We start from the raw sequence: 24,286 nt of genomic DNA, 5'->3' as shown, positions 1-24,286 counted from the left end.
CAGCAGTGCTAGTTGCTTCTGCCCAAAGATTGATATTTAGATTCTGATCAAGAATCATAGCTTTGGCAGCTTCAACGATTGTCCTATTTTTCCTTTCAGCTATCCCATTTTGTTGGGGTTATAAGGTATTGTTAACTCCCTCTTAATCCCTGAATTTTTACAAAACTCTTTAAATAATTCTGATGTGTATTCCCCCCCATTGTCAGTTCTTAGGGTTTTAATTTTATTTCCTGGGTAGTTCTCTGTTAGTGATTTGAATTCTTTAAACCTATTAAGGATCTCTTTTGATTCTTTACATTTCAGAAAGTAGATCCAGGTTTTCCTAGAGTAGTCATCAACAAATATTACATAATACAGAAATCCCCCCAATGAAGGTACGGACATAGGTCCACATACATCAGAATGAACTAACTCTAAAATTTTACTTGTTTTCCTAGTACTATTCTGAAAAGCACCCTTAGTATTCTTACCTAGGGCACATCCTGTGCATGCCCCTGAATGATATTGCTTTAACTTGGGTAGACCTGTGACAAGGTCCCTCATTGATGATAAAGCTCTAAAATTTAGGTGGCCTAGTCTTCTATGCCAGATTTCATTGGCATCTGTGGTCTCATGAATTAAGGCTAAGTTGGGCTCTGTACATAGCTCATACAAATAGCCTTGTCTTTGACCAATTGTTTTAGCTTTCTTGATGGATGAGTTCTTTGGCCAAGCCAGTACTTTGTTGTCCATGAAGGTTACTCTGTATCCATTGTCCTCCAGTGTTGATATTCAGACTAGATTTCTCTTGATGCCTGGAACATATAGCACTCCTCTAAGTTGTAATGATACACCTGACTTAGTTTGATGGTGCAGGTTCCAACTCCTTTGACAGGGTGTGTAGAATCATCTCCGATAGTTACTTCCTCATCATTCTCCTCTTTCATGGAGTCTAGTACTTCTCTGAATCCTGTGATGTGCCTGGATGAGCCACTATCGATCACCCAAGAGTTCAATTTGTTTGATGCTTGATTTGTTAGTGTTGAATAGAGTACATACTTCTCGGAGTCCTCTTCCCTTTTAGATTTTCCTGTTTTGGCAAATGTGGCTTGTTTAGCTCTTTTTGGACATTTGGCAACATAGTACCCAAATTTGTCACATCTGTAACACTGAATCTGAGAGAGGTCCTTCTTGAAGGAGTTCTTGTCGTGACGACCTTTTCTCTTCCTGAATTGCTTCTGCTTGCCTTTCTTATTTGAGTTCGTATTAAGAACTTGGAGATCTTCATCTATATTCTTTTGTTTGATCCCTTTCTTATTTTGTCTTGATTCCTCTTGGAGACAGTCAGCCTTCAGCCTATCGAACTTTGGAAAGTTATCCCTTGCATTGATGCCTTGGACGAATGTTTTCCATATGCTGGCAACCCATCTAGAGCAATGAGGGTTAATTCTTTGCTTTGGATCTCATATCCAAGGGTTGCCAGTTCATCCCTTAGGGCTGATATTCGCATGAAGTAGGCATTGACTGATTCTCCTTTTGTCATGGCTATGTGATTTATTTCTCTTTTTAGAGCCAAGGTTCTACTGGCATTAGATATCTCAAAAGCATCTTCAAGTGCTTTGAACATATTGAAGGTTGTTTCATGTTTCCTTATAATGGGCATAATGTTGTTCCTCACCCCATCAACTATGATTTTGATAGCCTTATCATTTCCTTCTCTCCAGATTGCTTTGTCAGGTTCAGTCTCGAGTTCTTCAATTTCAGTTTTTACAAATTATTCAACTTTATTTTCTTTTAGAATCATTTGAATTCTGAATTTCCATGCGGAGAAGTCATCACCTCCTGCAAGCCTGTCTTCAAATCTGGTAGCGCTAGCCATTGATAGGATTGTGATTTTGAATATATACTTGATTTGAATTTTACGTAAAATTGAACAGCCTTAGGTTCGATTTAACTATAGCTCTGATACCATGTAAATGATGTTCAATTTACATTCAATATGCAAGTTATATTCTATTTAATATTATCTTGTTTTATATATTACTGAATTAACATATGAATCTGACTATCTTCTTTTGTGTGGCAGGTGAGAGGAGCATTTGTTGTTTTCTATGTCCTTTCTCACGAATGCCATTCGATATATATATATAACAAGCGGGGTACGATCAAGCAATGCCTTGATCGGTCATGACCGATCAAGACATTGCTTGATCGTGCCTCTTTGTTAATAACAAACGATGCATATTAATTACCAATGCCAATCGGTATATGTTTATACTTTAACAACCGATGACTATCGGTGTATGCATAACCTTAACAGCCGATAACTATCGGCGTATGCTTAACCTTAACAGCCGATAACTATCGGCGTATGCTTAACAACCGATAACTATCAGTGTAACTTTATCATGCCACCCGATATTAATCAGTGCACATATAACCCGATATCAATCAGTGTTCTATTAATCATTTGTTTATTATCAATTATGTTAATCAATACAAATCGGAATGCATTAGCATGATTTAGTAATCGATGAACATAAACAATGATATAGTATGATAATCGATGTTAAGCATTTGATCGAACCGAATAGGTTAATTATATGCAAATGTAAAATGGCTATCAAATGAAGAATTAATTGCTTGAAGGTTTTCATCATAATTATCGATATGATAAATGATTGAATGAGAGACTTCATTTATCTCTCATTCAATCATTTATCTTACCGAAGCTATCATGCATTAACACCATATAGTTGATAGCTACAATGCAATGTGTGAGTTTGATCCCTGATCATCATTTGATATTGTACAGGTATTCCTTTAATTTGTTGTTGCACTAGTATTTAATAAGATATAGTTTGCTGCCAGAATAGGATGTAACTAAGGGTTTCTATGTTAATATTAATAATTTAATATATAATTGCTACTATTCAATATGTTTATGGTTGTCTGAAATTCTTAATATTGCATAGAAATTTAAAATATAAAACAGTTGTAGAGTTTATAAATATTCTAAATCTGAAACAGGACATTGCATGGTCCCACATATTGAGCTCCTCCTTACCCATAAGGTGAAGTCTTATCCCTCAACCGAAATTTCCCATTTGTCCTACAGTATAGCATCACTATACTAATGATGAACAATGTAATCACTAAAAACATTTAACTTTTAAGTAAACAATAAATGCTCATAGTCAAACATTGATTTGTGTAAATTGGTTTGTCAAATCCTTTAGCAACTATAAGTTCTTTGTAGAGGTTGAGCTACACAATTTAAATTCCTACAGAAGTCAATCAAACTCTAATGCTTATATTGACTGCCTTCTTCGATTGGGCTTCTATTAATTCATGGTAACTGATTTGACCGAGTCTTTAGCAGCAGTAGCAGCTCTTGCTATTTGACCTTCCAGAGCACAAATTGAAGAAGCAGTTGATCCCCCGTTTTGTGAAGGGAAGTCTGTTGGTAACTTCTATGGAAAAGAAAACCATGAGTTTGTAATTTTGTGAAAAATTTATAAAGATTGATAATTATGATTGTAGCTGATCTCAAAAGGAAGATCTCATAATGTCATCATTTTCATCCCTCCGGCTTTGTTCAAAGTGCAGTTCTCCCACAAGCATAGTAAAATTTGGACCTATGATTAGAATATATCTGCAGATATCAATTTCAATCGTAAATTCTTTTTTGCAGGCAGAGTTTCAAAATTACCTAAAAGAATGGATTTATGGATTGATTTCAATACATTCCAAATTCCCTTAATAAAGCTAGATTAAGTGTATAATATTTCATTATTACCCCTCTAGAATTTGAAGTTCTAAACATATTCAACCATTCTCTTGTACTCCAGTAATAACAAAACCAGACAAGGCAAAGATAAGTTACTTTGAAATTTAAAGCATTTTCTCAGTCAACTCTAGTTGTTTCATATGCAGCACTTGTTCGCTGTTCACATATCAGGAAGGAAAAACAGTAAATAGAACTGTTATCACTAGAAATAAGAGCATAATGCATAGTACCTAGAGGAATTTTCTCCAAGCAATTTCCACAAACTGAAAGAACCTGCAAACGGTTCACCATTTATTAATAAATGAACAGACAGAACAAATATTATATTGATCAGAGTCTGAACTTCCAGTTCATTTGTTGTCAAAACTTTAAAATGTAAAACAGTAATTCTACCTGCAGATTAGAAAGTTCCATTACTGCATTTGGAAGGCTCTTAAGCTTGTTCCCTGCGAGAGCTAGAATGCGTAATTGAGGAAGATCACCAATCTGATACATAAAATAGAATTTGTCAACAAGGAGAGACTTCGAATATAGTTCCTCATGTTGGTTTTCAAACAGTATAAGTAATTGATAAGCAAAGCAACAATTACATATATGAAATTAGAATTGATTCTCTCGTCGAAAATTGAAGAGTAAGATGAAAAAGAGACAACAATTCAATAAGTCACTTATTCATTAAAAACAATAAACTCTCCAAGAGAACAAAATATCCTTAAATACAAATTAATTAATGTCACAAAGTTTGCTCATAATCGCCTTCGAACATTGAGTCTTACAAATTCAAAACACCAAACAAACTCAAAAAGTTTGATGTAATAAAAATACAATTGAGTAAATCGTTTCCATTACTGGGTAATAAGTATTGCACCCAACTTACAAGTTAATCACATCATGATCACAATGTAATAAACCATAATAAGATCATAACAATGCTCCATATCTAATGTATTGCTAACAATCATCAAAACCTTTAGAAACCAGAACTCATCTCCTCAAGATACTTTAAAATATTTAATCCAAATACAATGAGTAATCGTTTCCATTACTGGGTGATAAGTATTGTGCCCAACTCTTACAAATTAATCACATCATGATCACAATTTAATAAACCACGATAAGATAATAACAATGGTCCATATCTAATGTATTGCTAACAATCATCAAAACATTTAGAAATCAGAACTCACCTCCTCAGGAAGATACTTCAGAATATTTCCATGCACCCAAAGGCCTCTAAGCTGCTTCAGCTCTCCTATAGATGCGGGGAGTTCCTCCAGCCTATTTCCAGCTAAACCAAGTCTACACAACTGTGAATAATTAAATCTATCATTGCTTATGTTGAATTCTAAAACAACAAACAACAAAAAATTATGTATGTCTTCCAAAACAATCAACATATATATAAATACTAAGAGAAGAACAATATGGCCAGTTAGTGAAGTGAGGGTTGAAGATTACTAAACTTATATTTTTAAATATACCGGAGATACTAATAAAACTTAAGAGATTGTCAAAACAAAGGCCTCTAAGCTGCTTCAGCTCTCCTATAGATGCGGGGAGTTCCTCCAGCCTATTTCCAGCTAAACCAAGTCTACACAACTGTGAATAATTAAATCTATCATTGCTTATGTTGAATTCTAAAACAACAAACAACAAAAAATTATGTATCTCTTCCAAAACAATCAACATATATATAAATCCTAAGAGAAGAACAATATGGCCAGTTAATGAAGTGAGGATTGAAGATTACTAAACTTATATTTTTAAATATACCGGAAATACTAATAAAACTTAAAAGATTGTCAAAACACACAAGCTCTAAACAAACTTTGATGAAGTGCTCATGGTTGAACTCTGAGCCTAATTTACTAGATACTCTCTATTACTCCTACAGTATCCATATTTGGGTATCAAAAATGTTCCTGAATACTACAACAGCATGGATCAGTTCCAGATATACTGTTGATAAGGCCTTGATGTACATATCGAGGCCATATTTTAGGACTCCTATTGCAAGTTGGCTAAAGTAAACCCTGTTGTATGGATGCTCTCGTGATTGTTTTCAAATTTCCAAATAGTAATACAGAAACTCTGATGAAGTGCTGATGGTTGAACTCTGAGCCTAAGTTACTAGATACTCTCTATTACTCCTACGGTATCCATATTTGGCTATCAAAAATGTACCTGAATACTACAACAGCATGGATCAGTTCCATATACTCTGTTAATATGGATTTTATGTATATTTTGAGGCCATATTTAGAACTTCTATTGCAAATTGGCTAAAGTAAACCCTGTTGTATGGATGCTCTCATGATTGTATTCAAATTTCCAAATAGTAAAACAGCATGGATTCATAGTAGATACTGAAATATTTCATGTCATATGTATTGAGGTCATATTTAGGACTCCTATTGCAAGTTAGCTAAAGTAAATCCTGATGTTGTTCATTAGTCCACTATTACATTAAATCACAAAATACAAAGGCGTAGTGTTTATGAATATTTTGAAAAGGAATCAGCTGATAGTCTCTAGTCATGCTGCATAAATTTTGGTTAAATTGGTTTGGTTGTGATGTTGGTCGTTATTAATAATAGATACTAAAAAATTTCACGTTGTATGTATTGAGGTCATATTTAGGACTCCTATCGCACGTTAGCTAGAGTAAACCCTGATGTTGTTCATTATTCCACTATTGCATTAAATCAGAAAATACAAATGCATAGTAGGGTTTATGAATATTTTGAAAAGCAATCAGCTGTGCACTGGATCTAGGCAATAGTCTCTAGTCATGTTGCATAAATTTTGGTCAAAAATGTTGGATTGACTTTGATGTTGTTCATTATTGCATTATTGCATTAAATTAAAAAATACAAAGGCAAACAGTTTATGAATATTTTCAAAAGGGGCATTTCTCAGCTGCCATAAACCAGATAGGAGAATTTATAAATGCTTCTAGTCTTTACATCTGTTGTTCATATTTATATCTGCCAGTGATCTGCTGTCAAACTTGAATATTTTGGCAGTTGAGAGTTTCCAAAATTCATGACAGCACAGTGAATGTTAGATCTGCTGTCTCATAGTTGAATATTTTTTATGAATAAGGGTTTTCCAATTGATTACCGCTAACTATACTGCTGTTTGGAATTTATTCATTGGGACTTAGCATCTAGTTTGGCATTTTATATTTCAACTTTCACGTATTAGGAAATCTGTCTATTTCCTAAGGTTGTCCAACTGGGAACATTACATGTGCTCATCAAAATCACTACCATGATTCTTCTTAGCAGCTTTATGGAGGGAGAGAAGGGATGCAAGGGCGTTGAGATCAAGAGCCTTTAGGCACTCAACCAACAAACGACTAAGCCAAAGAGAGAGGACTCCCACGTTCAACTCAGTTTTCATATTCCTCCTCCCCTTCCATTAACAAGGCTCTGCAAGTCATCATCTTTTATTTTCTTTCTGATGACAGGCATGAAGTGTGATCCAAACACTGATACAAGAATCATGCAATCTGCCCAAAGCATTATGATACACTTTCATGGACCATTGAAATATCATGTCTTACTAGGAAGATCATTAGTACCTTGATTTTTTCCTGTATAGACCCAGTATGTAACATACAAAACCAAATGTCTATGGTACTGCATAAAAACCAATTAAAGCATATAGCTCTAGTCTCCAAATTAAAAAGCTGAAGGAAGGAGCATACCCTTTTAAGGTTTCCAATCTCATTGGGGATGATACTGATGTTATTTCCCGAGAGTGAAAGGTCCTCTAGATCTAAAATATAGAATACTTCTTTGGGAACTTCGCTTAATCCTGCAATATTTCAGTGCATAAGCTCAAGATCATAGCTATATATAGCCAAATAATTGCTCCAACTAAAAAAGCATTGGATTTATTAAAATCGGGTAAGATGTCAGTATCCCAAATGCTACCATCTACCAATCTATTATCAGCATTATTTGTGGCATAATATATCTGAGCTCACTTGTCAAGGAAATTAAAGTTACAAGGACCAGCTTTTGGGGTTCCTATGACACAGTATTGATCATTTAAGCAAGCATCGGTACAGATCTCCATTGATAAAAGCAAAACATCATTAAATAACAATTTGAATAGGCTAGAGAATTTATAACTGTCCAAATAACTCTAAAGATATAAAAAGAGTCTACATGAAAACATTTTTAAGAAAGTTGACTTTATTAGAGGAACAACTTTGGTACTCTCCTGCCTCCATATGCTGCCAACCCATTGGTGTTTCTATGATTCTCCTTAATAAACAATCCAAACTACACCAATAATCTGTTTTGTTCAAAGAGTGCATTATATGAATATTGTTTTCATAAAGACAGCTGAGATTGCTCGCTTCTAAATATGATACAGTTGCATAGCTGACTGTTACTATTCATGGTCTACAGTTTCAGCATATTTTATAAGGTCTAATTAGGAAATGCTGAGGGAATGACTCTAAAAAACATGTAGAAATTTAACATCAAGAAAATGCTTCAATCAAAATAACATGCACGAAATCCCTAGAGTTGCAGTGTGGGATACTCAAGTTCAAAATCCCTCTCCAAGCAGTAAGGTGACCTATAACTTCATGGAATATATGGTAAGGTTTTTGTGTTAACGATTAGAATGTATATTTATTAGAGATACAGATATATGCATCTTAAAGAATGACATTGCAGTGTAATAATTATGGAGTAAATTCAAGGATTACCCATGTTACTTACCCCAAGGCCTGCAATCTTTAACCTCACCTATGATGAGCCAAAGAAAACCCAGGAATATAGACCAAATAATTACATCATTGATAGACGTGAATAATGGCTGTGTGTTTGGACCTTGGCAATAACACGCATAATAGAGCTAACCTACGGCCAGACAGGGGAGTGCCCGTTAAATTTTTAGAACCCCAGAGGCTTCCCAATTCTCCCTGTTACTACTTGATTGAGAGAGAGAGAGAGAGAGAGAGAGAGAGAGAGAGAGAAGAACCAAATATACAACGAACCTAAGAATCTACTCCATTCGCTTCATTTTGAAGTTACTCATAAATCTCGGATATGAATGCACTTTGATGATGCCTTTTCTATAAATGACCAATACCCAAACCGAGAATTCGTTCAACTCTTCAGATATTTTCCCCGACCGCATCTATCATAATCACCATTAATTCAAGGGCCAAAGTTTTGATATACTCACCACATTCACTAAGGTCCAACCTTCCTGTACACTTGGCAGCAGCAATTCGTGCGTCAATTACTGTGAAGATCAAAACCCATATACATTCATCTATCAATTATAAAACATTCAATTAGTTCTAATTCATGTTGAATCTTTTTCGTATACTTACCAGAAGAGGCAACAGAGGAAATGGCAACGATACCAGCGAGGGTAGACCGTCTGCGTTGTCTTACATGGCCTTTTAATCCTAGTCTTAGATAATATTTTGTGTGTGTTCCATATCCTTTAAAAGGAAAACATTGGAGGGAATTGACAGTAAAGGAGCTTAAACACAAGCTGGATTTTGCCATAGCCTGGCTGCCTTATCTGTAAATTTATATTGCTTTCTTCTAATTACTACCAACGACAGCCTCCGGTGGGCATGTCCGAGGAGCTTCGGAGACACTGCATTTGATGTAATTTCTGTCGATTAATGGCTGCCTTATTTGTAAATTTCTAATGCTTTCCTCTGACGACAGCCTTCATTGGGCATTCAGGAAAAGCGGCTATGCAGCCATGTAAAACGCACCTCAAACGCTATGTCATCCGAGGAGCTTCAGAGAAACTACATTCGATGTTCTGTCGATGAAAAAAATCACGGATAATTTCATGTAGGATGTCGCCTTCACTTCATTCCTTCACCCCAACAAACATTTTCTTTGTCTCTCTGTCTTTCAACGTTGTTTACCGTTACACACTTAAATGTTTTAAAAGCACGATGGGCCTGGCACACTATAAATGAGGGAACGAATGAAAGTTTTTGAGCATGGTTAAAAGTATTCGGTTTTATCTAGTGATTATTGTTAGTTTTAATTGATATAATTAGTTATAAAAAATTTATTTCAACCAATTCAAGGTAAGTATTTGTTTATTTTTTAAAAATAATTTACTTTAAAAATTTATATGTTAAAAATTATTTTTTTGACAATTTGATTAGTTAAAATGTTTTTAATTGGGATCCACTAACATAATCTAATTTTTTTTACAAAATTTCAAGAAATATTTGTTCTATATGTAAATATTTTATAGTTAAAAATAATAAAAATAAAATTTGACACTTAATACTGGTCTATTAATGGGTCTCAATGGGTTGATCTACTTTAGCAATAAAAAGAAGAAGTTGTATGGCAAAGGTTAGTGAAAGGGTGGATTAAAATTAAATTGAGGGGACGTCAAAAGGTTTGTTGACCTCTCGGGTGCGAGTTGTGTAGCCAAGTATGAATCTGGAAACATATGAGCAATCGGTGTCCAAAAATTGGAAGAAGTAACTAATAATGAAACAGAAGCTCATGTGGCGCTTCTTGCAATCAATCTAGCTATTCGACTTTCAGTATCAAAACTTTAGTTTGAGGGCAACTCTCAAGTTATAGTAAACTCAATTGTGAAGGGAGAAGCGCAAAATTAGAAATTAAACAAGTTTATCAAGATTATTAATTCCAAATTGAATCACTTTCAAGAATTCAAAATTTCTCATATCAAGCGAGAAGGCAACAGGGTGGTGGATAAGCCATTGAACTGGGGTTGTGTAAATAGAGAAGGCAATATGCTTAAATGATGGGAAGATTTTAGAGAAGTGCAACTTGATGCAGAAGTAATGTAAGAGTGGAGAAAGGACTAATGGGATGGGTGTTTCCTCAAGTGTGTGAGGACAAAGAGAGAAAGATTAAATCATGTTGAAGTGGATTAACATGCAGTACACCATCGTTGGTAAGAATACTGATGATGAAGTAATTGCATTTATTGATGGAGGTGACATATTCGTATGAATTGGTGTAAATTGACTAAGAAATGATGAAATAGAATAAAATAACCACAAAATAAGGTATTTGAAGCAATTATTTTAGGAAAGTGGTGTAGTTTGAAAGGGTGGTGGTATTTATAGGGAGAGTTTGGTATTGACAGGTGCTTTCAAACCGATCATGGAAATGAACATTTCACTCCTAACGGCCAAGCAACAACTTGCATTCATGGGAAAGATCTCAGAAGAGAGAATGAGGAATATTTTTAAGATTGAAGACATGCATTTCTGAGGATAGTGGATGTGTTCTTGGGAGAGGGTTATATGAACTCAGATATCGCATGAATACAAATGTTGCCTCAATCTTTATTGCTTTTTGTTTGGAGTTGGGGAATAAGGAAGACGTGAAATGGGTAATGTGAGAGTGTGTGAGGGAAGAATGGAAGTTTGGGATGGATGCTTTCATGGCAATGGCCAGATGGGAGAAGGGTTTATCACAAAGAGTGGGGAATGGGTTCGTGATGCAGAGTTTGTGTCGTCATTGAGGTTATTCCTCTTATGGGGTGTAGATAGTGACAGAGAGACATGTTGGACAGAGGCACAAGGAGGATGGAACCACATCAAGGAGTATCTTTGCAACTGGAAACAAATGGAGCATGCTTCAAGTTCCAAGGAAGCCAAGAAGAGAAAACTAGAAAACAATCTTCAAAAAGGAAGACTTCTAGATCAACTAAGAGATGTCGAGAGGAAAGGATTTGAACTAGTAAGATTTTTTGTTGAATTTGGTGGTTTTGATGAGTATGATGAAGGATTTAGATTTTAGGGTTTGGTTGTTTATGATATTGGACTTGTAATAGATGTTTATGTTATCTTTAAACTGGGTATGAAGTTGTGGTTCCCATTTTGAAGGGGAAGAAGTAATTTCTTGTAACAAAATCAAATTGTGGGATACCATATCTATGTTGTAAGTTGCTTATGTAAATTTCGTATTAGTATCAATATAATACTAGACTTTTACCAATCAAAAAAAAAAATTGAAACTTAATATTAAAAATTTGATTAAAAATAAATTAAATTTTTAAAATGGATAGAGTTTTACAAATTGATAATAATAATTTCTATATTATATGTTAAAAATGTGTATGTTGTAGTTCTTAATTATTATAATTTTAAATTAGTGTTAATTAAAAATTATATTATTTTGATTACATTTATGTAATATTAATTATAACTCACCCACAAAGTGTAGACCTGTTGGTTGAGCCATTGAAAGACACAGACAATCGATGCAGGTTCAAACCTTGTCCTGGCCGAAAGAGTCGAGTTACCCAGTCGCACCCAGGTGGGGTCTGTGGGTTTAATGTGTGGCCCAAAGGATTTAATCTCGAAAGGACATAATCATATATTAATTATAACTCACTTTAATAACATATAGTATTAATAATTATAGTAAAAATATACATTTTTCTTAAAAACATAATCCTAATTTAATTAAAAAATGTATACAATTATAATTATAATAATAAAATTAATCTTAAACTTTAATTTTATTAATTATTAGTTTAAGATTAGATAATTTTATTTATATTTATAAAATATTGATTATAATTGATCTTAATAAAAGCATAAGAAGAGTAAGAACAATCTTTTTGTATTTACAAAACAAACTACGTCTTTCAACCATAAAGCTTATTTATATTCCAACCTCTTAATTAAATTATTTTTTCTAGCTAAAAAACCTTCTAAAATATAAATCAAATTATAATAATACTAATGGAGTGAGTGAAGGCAACGGAAGGAGCGAATTGGTGAGAGAAAAAAATGGGCGCAAAAGAGTGTGAAGAAACGAAGAACCCTTGAGGAGGCAACAAATCCAAGAGCGTGAAAATAACATGTCCTACAAACCATTGATTTATTAGATGAAACTTCTTTGGATCTAGATTTTTGGAGGAATTGGCAATTATATGTAGATTTATTGGGCCAAGGAATGAGAGGGCAAAAATTAGGGCCTAGATCACAAATTCTTGGAAAACAAAAGTCATTACAAGATTTATGCCAAAAGGTTTTTTCATTGTGATTTTTGCCTCTCAAGAGGAAAGGAAGAAGGTATTATAGTGACGATTATGGGAAATGGATGGACACCCTCTATACATGCAGAAGTGGTTTTCAAATTTTAACCGATTAATTTTGGATCCATATGAATCTCCATTATGGATTCAGTTATATAATCTACCCCTAGAATATTGGTTAGAGGAATGTTTGGAAAAACTTGGTAGATCACTGGGGACTAGTATGGAAATAGACGCGGACTTGGCGAATGGTGATTCATATCTATATGCAAGAATAAATATTGCATAGTTGTCAAACAAATTCCAAGGAAATTCTTCTCTGCATTGATGGAAAACACTGGATTCAAAAAGTAGAAATTCAAGAGGACAAATTCTTCTACCTAAGATGCAATCATAGGGATCATAAAATTAATAACTGCAAAGTTGCCTTGAAAACAACGGAGAAGTGGATTCTGAAGAATCCAAACCTTAAGGAATAGTCTAGAACAATTGTTGATATAAATAACAAAAAATAGGAGAGAAAGACAATGGATCCACCACGAAAAAGATGGGAATCGGGGATGGAAGATGACAATGCCCCAAGCTCCTCTCCTATGTGCCCAAGGGAAAACAATGAATAACAAGGAAAAATTAGAGATGACTTTAAAAAAGAGAAAGGAAAGGACAACGATGAAGAATGATAGACGGATGATGAGGGGATCGCAAGTGACAAATTGGCTAATTTGGACCCAAGATGCATTAGCCAATCAATGGATCAAGTGTTGGGAAGAGCAAAGAAAAGCAGGGACAGGAAAACAAACAACCAAAAAAGAGAAGAAGAGGCCAGGGAAAAGGGGTTGATAAGGGTGACAACATTTCTAAAACAATCCAAGGGAGCAAAGGCATCCCTTGGACAATAATAAAAATCCTCACATGGAATGTCAGTAATCTCTCAAGCGATGCGCTCTTAAGCACCATCCTAGATAAGATTGCAATAGATATAGTTATACTTCAAGAGACAAAGATCAGTCAAGAGGAGGGTCAGAAATTCATGAAATACAAACGAAGATGGCAGGGGGAATTTGTGAATGTGCATGGTAGTTCAAGAGGGATTGGGATTATATGGAACCCCAATTCCTCAGAGGTTACAATGAATATGGAGGAAGATAGTTGGATAATGTATACAGTAAGATGCAAGGCAACACATACAAATTTTACTTTGATTAATGTTTATGGGCCCACAAAAATAGAGGAAAAGGTTGGGCTTTGGGAATCTATCCAACATAGATTCAAGGAGGAAAATAAGGATTTCTTCATCCTTGGCAAGGACTTCAATTCAATTTTCAATTAATCAGAAAAGAGCGGAGGACTAAATAAAATTAATCGTTCAAAATATGGAAGTGATATACTATGTCTCAAAGAATTTGACATAGACAAATAGGAGAGTAGGGTTCACCAGTATTGCAGAAAGGTTAGACCATTTTTTATTAGAGGCACATGAGCTAGAAAAGACACATAATGGGTATCTACCATACTTCCTTTGTCCCTATCGGACCACCTCGTACAACTCAAACTGAAAGAAGGTGGGAGACCAAAGAAAGGATACTTTAAATTTGAAAACATGTAGTGGTGGGATCCTACTCTAAAGGACAAATTAAGGAATTGGTGGAAGGATAGTGACATTTTTCAAGGTACGATTAGCTTATGTTTTGTGAAACGTTTAGGTTTCATTAAAGATAAATTGAAATAATGGAATACAGATACCTTCAAAAAAATATTCCAGAAGAAAGAGATTATAGAAATGGAATTAGAGGAACCTAATGAAAAAGTAATAAAAAAAAGGAATATGCTTAAAAGACTTCAATAAAGAGAAATAATTGAAGGAAAAATATTCAGAACTAATTGCTAGGAAAGAGGAATACTAGCGAGGGGAAAGCTAGAGAGAACTCTCTCATTGTTGGAGACAAAACCACAAAGTTCTTTCATGCGTGTAATGCCCACCAAAATACCATAGAGAACTAACCAACTAACAAGGAAAATAGAGATTAAAAAAAATTAAGATCTGTCATTACACATACATACTAACATAATCTCCAATAAATGCATACATCAATTAAACATGAACAAGTGAACATAATTACGCAAGTAAAAATAAACTCACATCACATAGAATTAACATTCCCTAGGGTATCTCAACACCATTACTCATCATAACATTAAGAACATAAACAACATCATAGAACTCTACCACTTTCTTTCCTACATTAATCCCAATATGCATTACAACTAAGTTCATAGGCAAATAAATATTTTACTAAATCATCATTCAAGCATAAGATATATTTCCATCTACAATAATCCATTACCCACAATATCAATAACTCATGTTATTTAAGCATAAAATACAACTAATATGAGAGGTTCGTCTTATAGCTCCAAATCCAAATATTCCTACCCAATGATCCCAACCATAAGATATTCATGAAATTTCTAAAGTATTAATGTTAACTATTTTCTAGTAGAGGAATTCATACAATTCTAATACATTATTCATATCTCAATAACATACAATACACATAATTCTAGTCCAAACAACATTATCTATTCCAACAAGGAACCATAAACTCTATCTACAAGAATAACAATCATCCAAGATTCATATGATGTCTTACAAGAATATCTCTACCTATATAGAATGTCTACTATAGTGATGAATCATAGCCTCAATTACAATTCTAATATCTCAAGTACATATAATTACAATGATGTCTCCAATCACAAGATACATGATAATCTGCTCCAATAATCCAAGATCAAGTTGAAAAGATAAGGAATCCACATCACGCTCACAAACATCCAACGAAGGGAAATCCCAATGGAAGAAGGCATCAAACCACCCGACCATGTGGAACCAATAAGGTCCACCCCTCGTGCTCAGGAGAATGACATAAGGTCCCACACACACTCTAAACCTAGGCTGACACCTAACAACCAAAGGACATAAACATAGGCAACAACCACAATTGGAAACCAGCCACAAGGGACATAACCAATGCCACAACACAAGGCTTAACCAAAAAGCTCAAGATAACAAGATACTAGAGGTTGCCAATCAAAGCAAGGCTTAAGGAACTAGGAAACGTGTAGGAAAGAGTGTTGCCACATGCCATCACCTCAAAAAGGGATTTAACCTGGTATCTCTTGTCCTGGTACCATGATACCCATACGGAAATTCCTTCTTAACAAAAATGACAAATTTTAAATCTTTTTTGTTAACAACATTGACAATATTTTGCAATTTTTGACAACTTTCACCCCTAACCACTAAAACATTAAAACATGGTTTTGAATGGCCCCAAATGGTTTGAAATGACCTTATTTGCCCAAAACAAGTCAAACCTCATCAAAAACCAAAATTGTGCAACATGACATAAAATGCATCCAAGGATGCCCCTACATCACCTCCGTAGTTCTTTGCTTCTCTCTTATTTCGTGACAAGTGTTTGATTGCAGGTGATGTTTGGGAGTTATGGTATGAGTGATAAACTCCAACATGGTATCATAGTGTGGATTCAACAAACCCCTTCTCAAGATTTGAGGGTTTCTTTTCTCATAAGTGTTGTAGGGTCTCATATTTGCCTTCTTGTGTGGATTTAGAGGTGGGAGATTTTTTATCAACTTTTGGAGCAAAATGGGCATCCAAATTTTTTGGTAAGTTGCTATTTCAAATTTTTTATATTTTTAGGAAGCTTCTATTTTTGGAAAGTTGTTGTTGTCATAAAGTTTGTATATTTAGAAACCCTTTCAAGCCTTTAAGCCTATTTTAACATGTAGTTGGTTTTTTTACTATAACTTGCTCATATGGCATCCATTTGTTGACTTCCACATATCATTGGAAAGCTAGTTTAGAGGGATATTCGAATCTATAAGTGGTTTGATTTGATTTTTCTCTTGGCGACTACAACAAGTCATTGAATTCAGCTCTCTTTTTTATGCTTCTGAGGCCATAACTTGCACATTCAATTTTTTTTTCTTTTAAAAACCAGATATCATTGGAAAGGTGGTTCAATTCTCTATCCAAATTTTCTTCTATTTTTTCTATATTTTGTCCTTGGTAGTTTTTATTCAATCTTTTTTTTTCACTTTATGGATGATTACTCATTTTGGCTACTAGAAACTTTTTGGTTACGTTGGATGGCTTCTTGTAGGCTATTCTATATGTATTTCTAGTATTTTTTCATATTTGGACATTTTGAGCATCCTTTTCATGCACTTATTTGCTTGTAGATGCACTAATATAAGTGCCACTTTTGTGTATAGTTTTTGGGGATTTTGCATATTGTATTGTACCTCATTTGTACATGCACTATATTATAAAGTGGCATAGGGGGTTGTGTAGTGCCTTTTGTTTTTCCATCACACCTTTGTCCAATGAGCGTCCCTAAATAAAAGCATCAAATCCTTGTGATCCTTGTCCCATGCATGTGTGTATTGATTACATACCTTTTTTTAGTTGCAGGTACTTTCTTATGCGCATTCAAATTCTATTTCATGCACTACTTGGTAACAGTCATTTTTAGTGAACCTGGATCATCTCTCTTCCTTGTCAGCATTATGGGGGGGTTTCTACTATTGGTGCTATTGCTTCCTTGTCTTTGCTTTGGAATGGGATGTATGTTTAGTATTTGTCTTATATTCTAGTTTTATGGATGCGACCTTCCATCTTCTATTGGTCAGTGTTATTCAAACTATTGGCATTTGTATTCTCAACAGGCAGTTTATTTTTGCATAGTTGAGTAGTATCGTTGAGGTCACTCATCTAGATTCATGTGCCATCTATATCTTCAACGGATAGATGTTTTTTCTTTGTTTTCCATATGATTTTTTGAGCAGTGTCAATGGGGGCACTCATGCATATTGTTTTCTTCTTGATCCCAACCATCGTCTTAGTTTTAGAGGTTTGAACATTATAGAAATTATCATTTGACAATTGTCTATAGGTTCTTTGTGCTTCAAGGATGTTCTTCATGTTCCTATTCTTTTGGGATATTGATTTGGAGGCTTCTTATCCCTTCCTTCCTTTTTTAGAAGATCATGTTTTTTCATGCATTCCATCTCTTTCTTTTGGAGAGGGGTACTTTTTGTATATGCTTAAAATTCATCCTTAATAGGAAATAAAGAAAATCATGAATTCTTTAACTATTCAATCAATTCAAACATAAACCAATGAAATAATGCAAAACAAAGCAATAGGAATATAAAATATTCAATTAAAAACTCCCTATTCCATGACTGCATATGGCTTTCATTGTTCTTCTCTTCTTTGTGGTATGATGGCTCTCAGATATCGCTTTGGCAACCTACAATTAACACAAAGATTCAAAGTTCGTGATTGTTCTTGATTGATCGTGATTGTTCGTGATTCTCATGATTGTTCAAAATGGAGATTGAATGCTCAATTTATAGATTTTTGGGGAGGATTGATTGAGGGGTGGAATAGATTGATCAAGAGGTGGAACTCAGGTGAGCTCACATGTTGTTTGATAGTTGAACTGTTGATTTGGAGGTGGAATAGAATAGATTGAATTATTAATTGAGTTAACTTATTGAAAAAAAAGTTGATTGAAAGATGAAAAAGAATGATTGGAGGATAGTTGATTGATGACAAAGAAAGCTTTATTTAGAAAAAGCTAATTAGAAGATAGAAAAATATTGATTGGAGGAAATTAAAGAAAATGATGTAATTAATCAATTAATTGAAATAATCAATTAAAATAGATGGAATAGTTAACTGATTGAAATCTTTTTGGAAAAAAGCAAAGTGGAAGATAGAAATAGGGATTGGAAAGATAATTGAATTAATTAATTAATTAATTAAATCATTTATTTTAGCATGTGCTTGATCTTGATTTAGAAAATCAATTTAATCTTTGCATGAGATATAATTCAAATATTGAATTTATTTAAAATTCAATTTGTTATTTAAATATATTTAGAACTTGACTTTGATTTTCAATTTGAATTTTGAAATCATGCACATGTATTTGAAATTAGAAGAAATTAGAATTTGAATTTGAGGAATTAATGAAATTAGAAGAATTAATGAAATTAAATGAAATTGGAAGAAATAATGAAATTAAATGAAATTAGAAAATTTGGGGATTTGGAATTTGAATTAGCTAATTAAATAATTTAAAGAAACTATTTAATTATTTAGAAATTGAATTTAATTAAATAATAAAGATTATTCAAATTAAAAGAATTACATCACAATTAATTAAATAATATATATTTAATTAATATTTAGAAAAGGGTTAAATGATTAATTGATTAGAAATAGAAATAATTAGTAAGATGATGAAGAAATGTGAATTTAGAAGAATAAGATTAATTAATTTAATTAAAGAATTATTTAACTAATTGAACGAATAATTAGTATGCAATTAATGAGACATTTTTAGGTGTCTACTACATTTGCCCCTCTTTGAGACAATGTTGGAATGTTGGAACGATGTTGTTTCAAAGAAAACGAAAAAAATTATGCCCCAATAACGCTTAGGGTGCAATGCCCCCTCGAGAGATTGTTTATGCATTAAAGGTATGAATGATCTCTTGAATGAAGAAAAATGTGAGATAGAGATAGGTAATGTGAAGATGATAGAGATAGGTAATGTGAAGATGATATTGAGATAGAATATGAGAGAATGAACCTTATAATGAAATAGAATGAAAGATGAGAATTAGAAGCAATTGAGGATGCTTGATATGAAATGATAGATTGATAATGATAGACTGAAAATGAAGATGATGGTTTTCATGAACTTTTGTGCCTTTATTCCTAGTGCAATAAATATTCATCACTGAGCCTTATTATGTAACAATGAAGCTTTGCACATCAGGGTATAAGGAACCAAGATGTAAACATATCTTATTGAAGAAACAAACATGCAACAGACAAGGAGTGAACCCTCCATTCTAGGAATAATGCCAAGGGTCAAGGTATGTGGGATAATCACAAGCATAACTATCCTTGAATTTTGCATAGGATATTTGCTAAATGAACTTACCAACACAGATACCCATTGGAACTATTTCCCCAGAACTTCATTGGTCCACACCACAAATAGCAAACAAAGAAAAATATCATGACCATCCTGGCTCCTCTAGTCACTTGTGGACATCCTTGAGTAGCATAGAAACATGACCTATCGCCAAATGATAAAAGATAAAGACTAACTAGGACAAAATCGAGCAGCCATACTGATCTGTGTCTTCATTTTGATTGCTTGATCTGATAGTTGATAATGTTTGATCTCAGAAAGTTGTGAACCCCATTTAAGACTGACCTGTCTGATTTCGAGTGTATCCTCTTCTGTTTAAGACAAGATAATGATCACTTGATATGGATATTTGACGATTGATAAGACAACTTGATCAATTGATTGCAGATGTTTGACTGGATAGTTGTATCCTTTGTTCACTTCGTGCGAAGTGTTTGTTGGATATCTGCTAGGGTTTTTTATTCTTGTGAGATATTTTATTGCTAGTTTTTTGGTTGATTTTTTTTTTTTTCGATTTTGTGGATTGACATTTGAATGTTTTTGAATGATTTTTTCAGGACTTTATTTGAATGTTTTGGTTGATTTTTTCAAGACTTTATATGGATGTTTTTGGTATTTTTATGTTTTCAGGATCGTATATGGATGTTTTTGATTGATTTTTGGATTTTGTGGATTGATATTTGAATATTTTTTATTGATTTTTGGATTTTTCAATGTTCTTGGTATTTTTGAAAGATATCTCAATATTTTTGGTTTTTTTTTTCAAGACTTTATCTAAATGTTTTTGGATTTTTTTAGGACTTTATTAACTTTTTTTTTCTTTTTTTTCAGGACTTTTTATGATTTTTATGATTATTTTAGTTATGCCCCCAGTATGCAGACCTATATGACATGATGATCTGTAGAATGCATGCAGAGACAATGAATTTTTGACATGACCTATGTTAATTTCAATATGCATGATGAAGATGCATTTCCTATTCGAACAAGGATGATTGTGTTTGTTTAGCATTTCGTAATACACCAATTGAATTGGAGGTACAAACATTTCATAGATAAGTGGTCAATCGATCCACGAGGTCCCTTGGAACATCCAAATTAACACACTTAGTGACTAGGATTTACAAATGGAGATGCGAAAAAACTTCCCCATTGAAACTTGAAACTTTGATCTTCTTTTGCCCATGTGTGTGCAAATGAGTTAATTCTATCTCTTGTGTTCACTAAAGATCCTTAGCATCCTATATGACTAGCTACATGGATTATCCTAACTTCAAAACCATCCCGAATAGAGTCTCGCTGCCAACAAGCTTTTAGAGCTCCGACGAGGTTATAGACTGTAATTTCTCAAATATTGCTCCATTGCCAGTAGGTGTCCATAGCCCTGATGGAGTTACTCGCATGTTCCCAAAGTCAAGCTTTTTGTCGCACCTGTATGTGTGATATTTCAGTTATATATCATTACTCTTTTGCCTTGAGATGAATATTTGACATAACACTTTTTTTTTTCTTTTTTCTTTTTTTCTTGCCTAGACTTGTAAGTAATGAAACCTACCTGGGTGTGACAATTAAAGCGACGCTAAAGTAGATTTTTAGATTTTTCACTAGTCATATGATCAACTAGGTGTCTAGAATGACTTAGAGATTTCGTTAATGTGCTTAAGATATAGCAATTGATAGATTTTGGGTTAACGAGTCTCAAATAGTGAAATCACTCCCCAACCATGAGTAAAGTGCCGTCACAGGGTAATGTTGAAAATGAATGACCTTAGGACCTCAAAGAATTCATGTCTAAATATCTAAGAAAGGAGACGACCCTTGTTTCTCTTGAATGCAAACAAATGATAAACTTGGACAATTGCCTTGTTTTATTGATGTTGATATATGCAAATGCAAGAATTTTGCAAATGTGATGCATTTGAAAAAGTAACTATATGTGATGTAGTGCTTTCAAGAAAATGAGATGCAATGCGGAAAGAAAAACCTAAACTAACCCAACCCTTAGATATAGTATCGTTTAAGGTGCATGTTCTTCATAGGGTCGGTGAGTTTTGTGTAGGTAGTTCATTGGTCTTTGTTTGAAGAGTCGGATAAAGATCTTTTTCAATAGGATATAAGGACTCAGCAAAGTGTACATGTTCAGAATCTCCAATGTTGATTTCCTTAGTTTTTGGATTTTATGGATCATCAAAGGGAAATCCAGCTCTAAAACTCGTGAATTCAGCTATAGCCTTATCATTTTTAAAGAAATCCAATTGTGGTAGGTCATCTTGCCCCCAGTTCATCAAGTGTGGGTGTATGAGGCAAATAGATTCTAGTTCCGAAGTTGTGACATGAGCGGATGCTATACCTGTTTCTATTGATGCACTTGAAGAGGATGATGAAGTCAACCAGGTGTTGATCTCATTAGCTGGTGTTATGCTTGTTTCTGTCACCACACTAGCATGTGAAAATGGCACACATACAATCATTGATAAATTGTTCTCTATAGTATGACCAGGATTGGTGATTTCATTGATAAGGGGTTCATGAAAAACTTGTGTAGAGGGATTGGGATCATGAGGGGGGCTAGGAGAAATGATATGTTCATTTGAGAGGGAATCTTGTGAGGAACATGGAGGGTTATGGCATGGAGATGAAGGAATGGAGGGATCAAGATCTGGAGAAATAATGGGATCTTGCTTAGGACATGAAGGTGAAGGAATACTTTGATCTTGACTTGGAAAGGGATTAATATGAAGGATGGAAGGGATGTCTTGATCTTGCTTAGGAGATGGATGTTGGATGAAACTTGAAAGTACACTTTGTTCCTAAGAAAAAAGGGTATCATTATAAATGGAATAGAAAAGAATGAGGGGATCATCATAAGATTCTTGGTTGGTGGGATCTTGATCAAAAATTGGGTAGGATGGAAGGGTTTGTTCTTGATCTTTATTTGTTTCAGGACTCATTTCTTCTGATTTTGGATCATCTTCTTGACATGGGGAAGGAGTTTGAATATGAATGGGAGATTGTTGGAAGCTTTCAACATTTTGGCCTGATGAGAAAGGATTTTGAATGAGACTCTTTGAAGTGGGTTTTCTTGGGAATGGAATATTTGATGGTATTGGATCTTGAATTTTTGAAGCATGGAAAGGACTAGCATCATGTCTTGGATTAGATTGGATTTGTATTATGGATAGCCCTTGGGAGGTTGCTTTATTGCATAAAGATGGTGTGAACTACTCGTGTGTGACTTCAGGGTATGAGGAAATGGTGGAAGATATGGAGGCTACTTGAGGTGCAAAGTCTTGATGGGAAGAGTCATTGCTAGACATGGGCAGATGACCTTATTGCATGATAGGTGACACATTGACCATGTTCGATTAATGTCCAAAGGGTAATGTGTTTGTAAATACACTTGCATTCGTTTGGGACACCCTTGGTGGTGTATTTGAAGACATAGGAGGATATTCACAGACATGTGATGTGACTGAAGGCAGAATTTATTGTGTAATTGTGTGTGACCTTCGTAGTGGTTGACTTGTTTGCACAATTTGTGGTGCTGAGAGTTGTGTTGTTCGTTGTATTGGTTGTTGGACTTGCATTGTTGTATGTGTTTGTTGTTGATATTGGTTTCTCATGTTTATTCGTGTGATAATAGATGGTATGTTTGATTTCATAATAAGAGCTTGCACATCATCTGGTTCTAAGTTTATATTGGAATATCCGAATTTTTGAAATAGTTTGAACATCTGGGATCTACTCTCTTCACTTTTTTTAACATTTTGTTCCAAGATCTCTATTTCTCGAGCTAGTTTCTCTTCAAGTGGTGAAGAAATAGGTATGACACTTATTTGTTCTTGATAAGTTTGATGCACGTTTTGGGACATGTATATGTTGGATTGAGATGATTGATTGTTTGGTTGCAATGACATGGTCTCACGAAAGTTGGAAGTTTGATAAGGGTAATGTTGTCTCCTAGAATTTTGAGAGCTTGCTTCAACCATCGCACTATATACCATTTTTTGTTTTTTTTGGATTTTTGAAGTTCAGGGATGAAATGCAATGCAACTAAAGGATGAAAGTGCAACCCTATTTTTTTGTATTTTGAGAATTTTGAAAATGGAAAAATGCAACTGAGGATGACAAATGCAACCTATGTTTTTGAATTTTTTTGGCAAATTGGATTAAGGAATGATAAGATCAAATCATAAAGAACAATAATGCAACCTATGGACTTGGACTAAGGAACAACCTAATTTTGAAGATAATGCAAAATGGAGATAATGATTTGACCCTATGTATTATGAGGATGAAGACTATGCAAGGACTAAAACATTGGGATTATGATGACTGTACAAGGACTTGTGTAAAGATTATGATGACTATGCAAGGAGTTATGTGAAGATTATGATGAGTGTGCAAGGACTATATGTGAAGATTATGATGACTATGC

The 24,286-nt window shown here is 34.0% G+C and overlaps 1 protein-coding gene across 5 annotated transcripts in view; it reads right to left on the bottom strand.

Moving 5' to 3' along the window:
• The window catches only part of LOC131032188 (uncharacterized), a 129,753-nt gene extending 120,067 nt beyond the window's left edge, over positions 1 to 9,686 (bottom strand). For 2 of the 5 annotated variants that reach the window (XM_057963128.2, XM_057963129.2), the window contains exons 1-6: positions 9,132 to 9,686; positions 8,981 to 9,040; positions 7,482 to 7,591; positions 4,957 to 5,076; positions 4,163 to 4,255; positions 4,000 to 4,042 (exon numbers count right to left, since the gene is read on the bottom strand). In XM_057963128.2, coding sequence (XP_057819111.2) covers positions 4,000 to 4,042; positions 4,163 to 4,255; positions 4,957 to 5,076; positions 7,482 to 7,591; positions 8,981 to 9,040; positions 9,132 to 9,312 — 607 coding nt within the window. In that variant the 5' untranslated portion in view covers positions 9,313 to 9,686. The remainder of the gene's footprint in view (positions 1 to 3,999; positions 4,043 to 4,162; positions 4,256 to 4,956; positions 5,077 to 7,481; positions 7,592 to 8,980; positions 9,041 to 9,131) is intronic. The other 3 variants (XM_057963126.2, XM_057963130.2, XM_057963127.2) reach the window with 2 other exon arrangements.
• Between the last annotated feature and the right edge of the window lie 14,600 nt (positions 9,687 to 24,286).

This window comes from Cryptomeria japonica, chromosome 4 (assembly GCF_030272615.1).
Source record: "Cryptomeria japonica chromosome 4, Sugi_1.0, whole genome shotgun sequence".
NCBI classification, from domain to species: Eukaryota; Viridiplantae; Streptophyta; class Pinopsida; order Cupressales; family Cupressaceae; genus Cryptomeria; species Cryptomeria japonica.
The sequence above is the reverse complement of the archived record's forward strand: the minus strand, read 5'-3'. Positions and strand labels throughout refer to the sequence as shown.